Genomic DNA, 12332 nt, shown 5'->3' on the forward strand with positions numbered 1-12332 from the left:
CAAGCAGGAAGCCTTGCTGCCATCAAAGAAATGACTGAAGACAACAGATATACTCTTTAAGTTTTGACTAATATATTCACAGCATTTTAATTGCTTGCAAATGCATTTTCTGTCCCAAAATGTTGCCTTTCAGCTGTTGTGGTGATGCAGAATAGAAATTTGGAGGAGGAGGGAACATGGTGGTGGGTTTGGAAGCTGTGTCCAGAGGGCAGGGAAAAATCTCTTGCAGGACATTTCTTGTCTTGAGGTTTGAAGAAAACCACTTCAAAACTCACCATTTCTATTGCCCATAGCTACACTCTGTGAACTCCAATATGAAATCATTCTCCTTGGCAGAGGAAAAGCAACATCATGTAATTTGGGTCCTCAAAATTATGATTCTTAAAGGGAAATGGGGAAAAAAACCCCACGCCTTCTCACACAGAGAGGTTTATTTGGAAATGCAGGTGTAATCTGTGGGTGTATGTGGAGGGAGGTTTCCAACTCCCTCCTTCCCACCTGCAGAAGTCTGGGCTCTCCCAGGGTTTTCCCTTCCTGTGAAATTCAGAGAAAGGAGATGGGGTGGTGATGCTCAGCACAGAGGGGACCATGATCAGGTTCAGCCCCTCTGCCATACAAGAGGGAGGAGTTCAATGGAGAGGAAAAAAGATAAAACAAAGAATGGCCCATACAGGGATCAAACTCACAGCCTCGGTGCTGTTATCAGCTCCATGCTCTGATCAACTGAGATAATCCAGGGTCAACAGCAATAGCTCTGCAAATAATGGTCAGGACCCAGGCATGAACAAAAGTGACCCCAGGGCTGCTTTTCTTTTGGGTCAGCTGAACATCCCCAAAGCTCCAAGCCCTCAAATTTTGGGAACTGCAGAGGACAAAGGGGGATGGACAGCAAAAAACCCTTTCTGACTGTACACCCTAGCACTGCTGACTCTGGCTGCCTGTGATGTCTAGAACTACTCTCTGATCTCATTCAGACACAAGAAACTCCCGCAAAAGTCATCAGAAGTTCAAGTCCAGCAAAGACCAAGTTCTGGTGGCTTTCACTGGAAGAGAAGGCTCTTAATTAAAAATAAATGTAACTATTATTGGGTGACCAGCAAAAGGCAGGAGCTAAGGCCAGATGGAGCATTAAAGGGAAAATTGTGATTTCAGGCTCCTAAATGCTGGGAAAAGTTTTTTAAGGCAAACAGGAGATGAGAGCTCTGTGAGTCTCAGGAGCTGCTCTCACGCAGCAGCCAGACATCGAGCCCAGACTGTGTCCCTGCAGCAGCACCACACACTTTACACACCTCAATGAATCTGAAGTAAGATGATCCCAGAGAGGAACTTGGAATTTTCTTGTGAGTTTGGTGGCTTTTTCCCTAAAATTCCCACTCTTCCCAGCCCAGTCTGATTTTTTTTCCAGACTCCTTAAAAAAAAAAAAAAAAAAAAAAAAAAAAAGTAAAGAATCTGTAGCTCAGGAGCAGAAGCAAACTTTAGGCAGGGGATAAACAACGTGCTCAGCCACAATGAAACTCAAGGCAAAGTCTGTCTGCTCTGCTCATAGAGCTGGTTGGAAAACCAGAAAGCTCCCAATTAACTTTCCTGGAAGATTTTTCTTTGGGAGCAATTAATAAGTGCTTTGCAGTTTGACTCGCGTTATTAATTGGATTGGAGGGAGTTAAAAGCGAAAACGGTCTATATGATTTTTTTTTTAGGGTCTGTAAACGAAGCTAACAGATGGAACTGACCAGTAACGTGCATCTGGCAAGCCGGGTTTCTTATAAACTTTCCTCCAAACAAAACCATTTTGGTGGCTTTGTTGTTGTTTGAAACGAAGTTGGGCTCCGGGCTGGCTGGTAGCGTGGCGGTGGGCTCCTCTGGGCTGCGTGTGCGTGGGAAGGGAGGATGGAGGGGGAAGGGGTGGGGACGGGGGGAGATGTCTCTGCAAACTGATGTCCTGCAGCGGGGTGATGTCCGGGCAGCTCGGGCAGCGAGCCGGGAGCGCAGCAGCCCTTGCGCCGTGCGCGTCCTCCGGCACCCACAGCGGGCTGATCCCGCACCGCCGCACCCACGGCGTGCCGAGGAAGGGAATCTGTCCCCACACCGCTCTCTCACACACGTGGTGTCCTGAAAATAAAATAAGTAAGTGCGTAGAGGAACAAGTGCCTTGTGGGGTGACTTGCTGGGAAGCGCCCTGGAGCGCCCTCGGTCACGGTGGGGGCTCGGGGCGCTCCACGCTGCCTCTGCCCCGGTGGTCCTGGTCGTGTCCCCTCGCCGTCTGTGGCTCGTTCATGCACTGAGCTGGGCTTGCCTGGCCAGGTCGAGGAAAACCTTTTCTCCTCCCTTCTCAAATAATAATAAAAAAAAAAATTAAAAAATAAGAAAAGGACTTAAGTGGCACAGTGCAAATAACCAAAGTCAACAGAGCTGCGGAGTGCTCTGCCATGAATGTTTGGAAGGGTGTTTGTTTTCCCTCTCAAAGGGACGGAATGCCTCTCCTGCCTCTCCCTCCATCGGGAAGGTGTGTTCGCGGTGTGTTAACTTTTTCTGTCAGGTCTGAGCAGCCCTGCTCAAGGCTGGTGGGGCTGATTCCACTGCGCTCGCCACACTCCAAAGGGGTGTTGGAAAGGTCAAAGTTTGTTCACATCATTAAGGTGGGTTTTGTCCCGTGTCTTTTCTTAATTCTCTCAAGTATCAAAAGCTTGAGAAGATCAAACAAAATCTGAACTTGGAGAAAATCCTAGATTTCTTTTTCAGTTATATACTGGGGTGAAATATTTGTGTTCCATTGGCAGCATTAGAACTGTAGGAGATCCAAATTAGGAGAAAGACCTTCCTTCCTTCCTTCCTTCCTTCCTTCCTTCCTTCCTTCCTTCCTTCCTTCCTTCCTTCCCTTCCTTCCCTTCCTTCCCTTCCTTCCCTTCCTTCCCTTCCTTCCCTTCCTTCCCTTCCTCCTTCCCTTCCTCCTTCCCTTCCTCCTTCCCTTCCTCCTTTCCTTCCTCCTTTCCTTCCTCCTTTCCTTCCTCCTTTCCTCCGGGCGGGGCGTGGAGCCCATCTCCCCAGCAGCTCTCTGGAGAGGTGTGATGTGTTCCCGCTGCCCCCCCGCCCGCCGGGATACCCGCACTTTCCCATTTCAGACAATGCATTTCCATTCCAGTCTTGTGCCTTTGTCCATTTGTAGGAAGAAAAGAGGGCTGAGTGACAGCTCCTGTTAGCCTGCATGAGCAGATACCAAAAAACCCTCCCAAAACCTGGACCTTAAAAAAAATAAATAAATAAAGGGGAAAGAGCGAGGCAGGGAGCCACATGCCTCTTCGCCTCCGGCTTATTATTAAGACACCTTCGCAGCTTAAACGCTTAAACGCGACCCAAATTAAATGGCAATTAAAAGCAAGTTACACCCTCTCCTATCTCCAGGCTTATCTCGGGTGGAAGCTAGCCATCAGCAGAGCCTCCCCGCCGGGAAATGCCATTTGGGCTGGCATCTTCGCCGAGGGTGTGCGAGTCCCCCCCGCAGCCCCGAGCTCGCCCGGCAGCGGGCGGCCCCCCCGGGCGCTCCCCGGGCGGAGCCCGCAGTCACTGCGGGGCTGGAGAGCCGCTACCTGCGGCCAGAGGGACAGGGGGGCGCCGAGCAGGCAGACAGGACTCATTCCCCGAGTGGCAGCTCCTCGGACCCGTGTCACTAAATAAATAAATCACGTACCCCTTCAGCTTTGCAACCCAGGGCTACGCAGCCTCGGTGCGTTCCCATCTCCAAAATATATCGGCACTTGGAAATGTCGAACCAGCTATCAGTGGTCTTTAGTTCTTACGTCCCCTTCCCTATTTTTCTTTCTCCTGTTACAGATGTATTTCCGTAGATCTATATGTATTTTATGTATAATTCCATAATATCATGTCACTGCAGTGATACTTTGTGGTCTCACCCTAGTTTTATGTTTGAAAATGCTATTTAAAGAAGCCTGTAAGATAACATATTAGGCAGCTTTAAAAGCAGGTTGGAGTGTGGGGTGGACTTAAATTCGATGTAAATGAAAGGGTAAAAAAAAAAAAACCAAACCAAAACAAACCACATAGTTTTCATTTAGAAAAAAAAAAAAAAATACACTTAAACAGACACACATACAAATGTGCAATCTTAGATTCTGGTCAGTATTTAAAAGCAGTATAATCAACAGGAAGGAGCACTTACCTATTGAAAAGGATGGTTTAATAATATATATTTATATATATTAGCTTTATGTCTTCCCAATAAAATGTACACAAAATACCCCCTTCGATCAGATTAGTTCCCATATTAGCCTGGGTAAGAAAAAGCATTCTAAAGAGTGGAGGAAAAAATGTATAAAAATGTTGAAAGAACCTACAGTTCCTTATTAGGCGAAGATACAATATTTATTCCTTGTCTCCTGGGATGAAGCTCCTCTATCTATTGTCCTCCCAGTTCTCAGTGCTGATGCTTAATTTTCAAAACTTCTATATTACCAAGGGACCTACGACATCAGCCAAAGAAATACCCAGCAAGTACAAAATCTGATCCAGGGAGCAGCTTTTGTGCAGAGGGAAAATTTTGTTCCTACAGGTTTTTAAGGAGGTGCATGGAAAAGCGAGAGATCTGATCTATGCAGATACATTGCAAATTCTCTCTGTCTGTAGAGATTTTTTCTAAAAAAAATTGGGGAAATACATGAACTTTGGATTTTTCAATTTTTTCCTTTTTTTTTTTTTTTTTTTTTTTTATTTGGAGAGGGGAGTTTTATCCAGAGTTGGGGGTTTTTTCCTCTTCTTCTTTTTTTTTTTTTTTTTTTTTTTTTTTTTTTTTTTTCGGAGAACCAAAAAATGTCAACTACCTTTCCAGGTCTCGTCCACGATGCAGAGGTATTTTGTGTGTGTGAGCGTGTGTGTGTGTGTGTGTGCGTGTGTGCGCGCGTGTGTGCGGATGTGTGTGTGCATCTGTGTGTGTGTGTATGTGCCTGTGTGGTTGTTTCCATTTTTTTAAAATCCATATTGGACCGTTACGTTTAATTATAATCCGGCTTCAGAGATAACTTAAAGAAGTATAGAGAGAAAATTCGTTATGACATCTGTCGCCAGCAAGGGCAACTCATTACCACGTTAAAACCGTTGCCAGAACGAAAATCAGAATAATACCCCTAATAATATAATGAAGTGGAGAGAAATCACCACCAGCTCGTCAGGAATGGGGAGTTCTCACTAAAAAGCAGGACTCTCCTTTCTTTCGAAACGCAGGGAAAAGAGGGGGGGAATTTTGGATCTGATTCGTTATTTTAAAAAGAAAGAAAAATAGGGGTTCAAAAAAAAAAAAAAGAAGGGAAGGAAGGAAGGAAGAAAGGAAGGCAAGCAGGCGGCAAAGCTTTCTCAATGTGTAACGCTGTAACATAGGGACGGGACTTGTGTGTATTCTCGGTAGTTTCCTCTGTTTGATGACTTTTTTTTTGTGTCAGCCCCAGATATTACAGCTGTGATCAGGAGGTGGATGGATAGATGGATAGAAGATAGATAGATAGATAGATAGATAGATAGATAGATAGATAGATAGATAGATAGATAGATAGTTTTTATTTCAGTGCGTGAATTCCTTTCGCTTGACAGTATTAAGGGCAGGCTGGGCTGTTTATGATTTTTTGAACAGACCTTTATGGCACCAGCCCAAGGTAGGAAAGGATCTTTTGTTGCTGGGGTTGCCGCTCGCAGGCTTAGACGCTTCTGCAGGGGGAGAAGCTATGCAGGACAGCGTGCTTGGAAGAACCGTACCCGGGGTTTTCAATGATAAACCTCCAGTTTTGGGGTCTTCTTTTCACTTCTTCCTTTCAGATACGTCATGACGGATCAAACAGTTACCGTTTGATGCAGCTTGGATGCCTGGAGTCTGTGGCCAACTCGACCGTCGCCTATTCCTCCTCATCTCCTCTCACTTACTCTACCACGGGCACCGAGTTCGCCTCCCCGTACTTCTCCACTAACCACCAGTACACCCCACTGCACCACCAGTCCTTCCACTACGAGTTCCAACACAGCCACCCGGCAGTCAACCCCGACGCTTACTCCTTGAACTCTCTCCACCACTCCCAGCAATATTACCAGCAGATCCACCATGGAGAACCCACTGATTTTATCAACCTGCACAATGCGCGGGCACTCAAGTCCTCCTGCTTGGACGAGCAGAGGAGAGAGCTGGGGTGCTTAGATGCTTACCGCCGCCACGACCTGTCTCTTATGAGCCATGGATCCCAATATGGGATGCATCCAGATCAAAGACTCCTGCCAGGACCAAGCCTCGGGCTTGCAGCCTCGGGAGCAGACGATTTGCAGGTAAATAGCATGCGATTTCCTTTCGAGGTACCTTCCCCTCCCCTCCCCCTGTCCTGGACCCCCCCACCACCCCCACCCCCACCCCCCTTTTCCTCTGCTCGGAATAGCTCTTACAAAGGAGGGAAGATGCATCCCAAACCCGATCCACAGCCCGTCCCCTCCAGATTAGTAGCGGCGAGAAAAAAATGTGGAGGGGAAAAGAAAAAAAAAAAGAAAAAAATCGACAAAACAAGTGGTCTTCTTTGGCCAAAGAAACAAACTAAACAAAACCAACCTGGCGCCTGCCTTTGCCGCCTGGGTTGTGTCTCTGTGATGGCTGAGACCGTGGGGGTCCCCCGGAGATCTCGGGGTGAGTGTGCGTGTGCCAGCCCTTACCCAGTCACACGGAACCCAAACCAAAGCAGAACAAACCCATCTTCTTGCTTTCCCTAAACTTTTCCTTTCTTTCGGTGCAAGGAGCACTTTGCAGCGACAGAGCAGGCAAATGATTTAAGGAAGGCATGGAGTAGGGAAAGATAAAAAAGGCAGGGCAGGAAATAAATCTGCTTTCCGGCAGACCCACAAAAGCAAACCTTCCTAGATAGGAGGGAGAAAAGATAAACGGGAGCAAATGTTATTCAGAATGTTAAAAATGCCTCGACATATCCTATCTAGGTGTTAAAAGGCTGAGAGGTACAGCAGATAAAGCTAAATTCATCCGTCTGTCTATCTGATTATTCATTCACTCCACCCTAACCGGCACCTGGACCATCTAAAAAAAATTATTTCTATGTATCAAAAGCTCAGCTTTATCGGCTCAGAAATCCTTTCCCACGCGCTAAAAATTCACCTCCGCTAAATCGAGCCGGTTACTTAAATGAAATTGGTTTCCAAAATTGCAAACAACGCCATCCTGTATCTAACCCCCATTCCGAAATGTGCCCCAAATCAAAAGCAAACCTTCCTTCCCCCGACGAGCTGAGGAACTGAGGGCTTCCCCATCAGCAGCGAGAAACAAACGGGACCGTATTTACTGTACTTACTTTTCCCCCACACCTCGCTCCCTGGCATACAAAGCTGGCTATGGTGGTCTTTCCCAAAAGATGTAGCGGTCAAAGGCTTGGAGGAAAAAAAAAAGTCAACCCGAAATTTGTAAAATTAAGAAGGTTTATTTTCTTCCCTTAAAATCAAAGCACCAAAAAAAAAAAAAAAAAAAAATCCAAGCAATCTATCTATATTAGGGAAAAGAAATATTTTTTCCCCATATTTTTTTTCTATTTCCACCAGCAAATAATGTTTTCTTTTATACCTCAGATGAGAACAACCTAGCTATTTAAACCTAGTTTTCTCCACTAAAATTCACTATATAATTTTGTCCTCTCTGGCCATTTTTTTGTTTACATTTTTCACAAGGATCTCCTTATGTTACCCCCCTCAAAAAAAAAAAAAAAAAAAAAAGTCTGCCATTCACTGCTCAACCCCAACTAAAACCTATTTACTCCTTTTTATAACCACGTCTGCTGCTGATTTTTTTGTATCTGTACAAATTTTTTTTCTTTGGCAGGCACAAAGCCTTGTATTTTTCAAAAGAGGGGATTAAGAACGTTTGCAAGACAGCAGACAATGCCTAAGTCCCGGGCAAAAAAGCACCATAGTTTATCCAATTTTCGACTTAGTGCCATTCAACTGGTCATTTATGCAATGTCATCCGAGCAAACAACATGTTTCCCTTTTAAAAAGAAAAAAAAAAAAAAAAAAAAGGTTGGTTAAGCTGCTAGAGGCACAGTCTCTTTTTATTTATTTAACGAAGAAGAAAATCAACAGTTTTCCTTTGGAAAATATTAATTTTTCGATCACAAGTTATTATCAAATAAAATACTTAGGTCTTTGTACTTAAATGTCTTCTTTATTTTTTCCCTCGTCCCTCTTTTTCCGAACACAAGAGGGAGTGTGCAGAGGTATCAAAAGGCCTTAGCAGTGAGAAGTTGAAAATATTAATATTTGTCGTTAGGACTTGGATGATTCAGAACAAAGTTGGACTCTCGCGAATATCACTGCGGGTGTAGAGGGAAGCGTTTTGGTGGCGAGCAGAAACAGGACTGCACAGAAATACTTTTAAACTAAAATTGTGGTCTAACCAGTCTACCCCTTTCTCCTTAGTCTTTCTTTTTAAAACGTTCATCAGCATATGCCTCATTTCAAATGCAACAAATGTAAATATACTTTTCCCTGCACAGAATTTTAAGTGAATGTCCAATAGTTTCGAGGGCGGTTTAAGTCAGCCTAACAGATGCAAACAGTCTTGGAGCTGGAGTGGCATCTTTCAGTGCCCTAAAAAGATTTTCCATGGGCAACAAAGAAAACTGTCACACCTTTTCCCATCACCGCTTTAATTTATGCTCAGTCGCCAAGTTTTTTTCATATTGATTTCATAATCACTTTAAGGCAGAACACTTAAAATAAAAAAGGGCCTTGAAAAGGAAGGTCTTACAGGGCCAGCGCCAATATGGTGAAAGTGGGGGAGAGAGCCAGGACTGTAAAGATTGTTTTGTAAAGTGGGGTTTTTATTATGCACCGACTCTCTCCGCATTTACTTAACTCTTCACGGGCTGTTGAATAGGTTAACACCCTTAAAGGCCTCTTTCATGTCCAATACCTCGTTTGTTTGTAGAGGAAAATGCGTCTTTAACACATTTCCACTGGGCAAAGATTTAGGTTTGGTTTGTTGTGTTTTTTTAACCCCAACATAAGGAAAAACCCAAAGAAAACCCAACCCTTTCAAGTCTTTTATCACTCCAATAAAAATATTTATTAAGGAGGGCGAAGATCCCCAAATAACCAGCCTTGTAACAGGAGAATAAAGAAGTGAGATCTCTTCGGACGTGCACCAGAAGCCCTAGGCAGGTTTTTTGATGGTTCTTCACCCCTCGCTCACACATGGGTGCCTGTGTGTGTGCGCACACAGATGCATATTCATCCCACCTATGTGCTGACACACGCATTGTTACAGCACCCTCACGACTCTGTGGAGCCGGCAAAGCCCAATAGGTCATCTGTTGTTTGTGCTCTTTGTCTATTTCTGTGCAGACTTTCTAAGTCGGTGTATATGTGTCGCAAAAACATATCTGCGAATTTAGCTGTGTGCCCGAATATAAATATACCGCTAAACACTACAAAAACAGTAAAGTACATTTTTTAGCTTTGGGCTTGCAACTGTCGAGCGGGAATACACTTCTCTAAAAAGCACTTGTTTGTCTATCCTGCCATGTAATCGCGGGTCTAAGTTGCCAGTTCGGGATAAATTCGTATTTAAATGGCAATGAAAGGAAAATTATTCTGCGTTTGATGGGGTAGGGGCAGATGGCAGAATGGAGGGTGGATTTCACTTGGGTTCGCTGAAAGTAACTGTGTTTTTCCAGTTCACCTTAACTATTGTTCCTGGGCGAGTCATACAACAAAACAAAAGCTGTGTGACCTCTCTGTGCGTTTCTGAGTCTGATTTCTTTCTTTCCTTTCTTTCCTTGTTTTCCCCTCATTACTTAAGAGCTCAGTGGAGGCCCAGTGTGGACTTGTACTCAACGGGCAAGGAGGTGTGATAAGAAGAGGTAAGAGGTTACAAATACTTGCGTCCATCATTTTTTGTAAACATACATCTCTCTCCATCTCTCCCTGCCTTTCCCTCCCCCACTGTTTAGCGTAGTTTGGATTTACTGCCGAAAAAGTGGTAATTTGCCGTTTGTCAGAAGTACTTTCAAACTCGCTTAGAGCACTTCACGTTTCACAGTCCATTTGCACTTTACAAACGAGCTGCTCCTCGGTAGCTCTCGGATACTCTCGCTGAATTCAGAGTTTTCCTGCCTCGGTAGAACATTCCCCGTTTAATCGGGATCATCCCTGAGAAACATGTTCCCTGGCTCGGGGTTGTTAAATCGGTAGTTTGATCTCGTGTGAGGGAAAAATAAAAGGACTTTTTTGGGAAATGTGGTTTCAGTAGAGCTACAGACCGGTGTGGAACTCGCTTTTGAGTGTCACTTCATTTGATAACCATCTGTCAGTGTAAATATCGAACATCAAAGTTAGAGGAGAGGTTTGCAACTCGTGTTAAATACACATCTTTACAGAATTTGCGAAATTTGAATGTCCCGGGGAGTTTGTTATTATCATCATTTACCCTGAAGAGAAACAACACTGGTCTAAAGGCCTAACGTAGGAACACATCTTAAACACATCCTTTCACTCCAGATATAAACCAGCTGATGCCATCGGGGAGAGGACGCTTGGCGACTCAGCCTCTCACAACGCTCATTTTCATGTGCTTTTCTCCCCTTATTCACTACACCCAACGCGAAAAACAGATATCTGGGAGACATTTTGGGTGGCGTGATACTATTGTGTCAGGGAGCTGCTTTCAGCCATCACTTCCCTAGACAAACTTTAGTCCCACAGAAACAAAACTGTTTATCGCTGGAACAGCAGTCCCGCACGCCTGTGGTGGGCGGGGATGGGGAGAGGGCTCTGTCTCCGGGGAGGGGACATTTTTTGGGGGGCTCTGTCCCTGCAGCGGCCGGAGCCGGTGCCGGCGCTGCGCCGGACGGGCGGCGGGAGCAGCGGGCGGCGGCGGCAGCGCCGTGCCGGTGGTGCTGAAGGGACAGCTCCGCTCCCCTCGCTCCGCCCGGCCCCGCCTCGCCGCCGAGCTCCGGGACAGGGACGCGGGGACACGGCGGGGACTCCAAATCTGCTTCCCCTCCCTGGGCAAGCCGGGCGGGACGCTGGGGAGAGTGGCTTGCAAACAAACTCCTGCCCCACTCGCGCTGCCGGCGCCTGCGCCTGCACAAGTCCTCGTCTCTCGGATTTCAGCGTATTCTAATTATCCCTAGGAAGAAGGATAATTATCCCTCGGAAGAGGGATAATTCTTTGGGGTTTGATCCGAGAGCTGACCTCCGAGAAGAGGAGATCGTTAGCTGAAAAAGAGGCAGTCAAAGTCCCCATCAGCTGGTGTTCGTGTCTGTCGTGTTTGACGGCGGTTCTCATTTCCCAGTTGAAGGGCGGCTCAAAGCTCAGCTCAGCTCAACTCCAGTTTATTCAGCTCTCCAGCTCCTCTTAAGGAGACTCCAATTACCTGTGCAGAAGATGGTAGTGGTGTCTCTCTCTCCCCCTCTCTCTCTCTTTTTAAAGAGATCAAATTATTCAAGCATTTAAAGATTGATACTAAAAGAAATCCAGCATGAAAATGCAAGGTCTTCTGAACTCTGATTTAAGTGCTGAACTACTCCTGCACTGCTATCTGTTTCTTGGCATATTCAGGGAAGATATCAAAGGCAAGAGTATAAGTTTCAAATGTATATTAAAAATACATAATAAATATTTTGTCCGACTTCAAAAAAAGCGATAGGTGTTAGCAGTAATCAAAACATCCTGCGCCTAAGCGCTATACAGTATCCCATATAAATAAATCACACTTCTTTTCTAGTAATAGATCAATAAGAATATATTAACTCAAGAGTGGCTTCCCTAATATTTTAAACATCTCGTGTCAGACTTTTTATTTTATTTTTTGTCACTAATGTATACATATATTGTGTACAAGGTTGCTCTTGAGTGTTTTATATACAGTAGCAGGAGGAAAGGGAGGAAAGGGAGGAAAGGGAGGAAAGGGAGAGGAAGGAAGAAAGGAAGGAAGGAGGGAGGGAGGGAGGGAGGGAGGGAGGGAGGGAGGGAGGGAAGGAAGGAAGGAAGGAAGGAAGAAAGTGGCGGAAGGAAGGAAGTGGCGGAAGGAAGGAAGTGGCGGAAGGAAGTGGCGGAAGGAAGGAAGTGGCGGAAGGAAGTGGCGGAAGGAAGTGGCGGAAGGAAGGAAGGAGGAAGGAAGGAAGGAAGGAAGGAAGGAAGGAAGGAAGGAAGGAAGGAAGGAAGGAAGGAAGGAAGGAAGGAAGGAAGGAAGGAAGTGGCGGAAGGAAGGAAGGAAGGAAGGAAGGAAGTGGCGGAAGGAAGGAAGGAAGGAAGGAAGGAAGGAAGGAAGGAAGGAAGGAAGGAAGGAAG

The 12332-nt window shown here is 45.5% G+C and overlaps 1 protein-coding gene across 1 annotated transcript in view; it reads left to right on the forward strand.

Annotated features, from left to right (window-relative positions):
- The first annotated feature begins 5770 nt into the window (after positions 1 to 5770).
- TFAP2D (transcription factor AP-2 delta) overlaps positions 5771 to 12332 on the forward strand; it is a 46126-nt gene continuing 39564 nt past the window's right edge. The window contains exons 1-2 of the mRNA XM_014257631.1: positions 5771 to 6316; positions 9840 to 9900. Of these exons, the coding sequence (XP_014113106.1) occupies positions 5771 to 6316; positions 9840 to 9900 (607 nt within the window). The remainder of the gene's footprint in view (positions 6317 to 9839; positions 9901 to 12332) is intronic.

This window comes from Pseudopodoces humilis, chromosome 3 (genome assembly GCF_049639895.1).
Source record: "Pseudopodoces humilis isolate 2021_Gansu_Grassland_sample_001 chromosome 3, ASM4963989v1, whole genome shotgun sequence".
NCBI lineage: Eukaryota > Metazoa > Chordata > Aves > Passeriformes > Paridae > Pseudopodoces > Pseudopodoces humilis.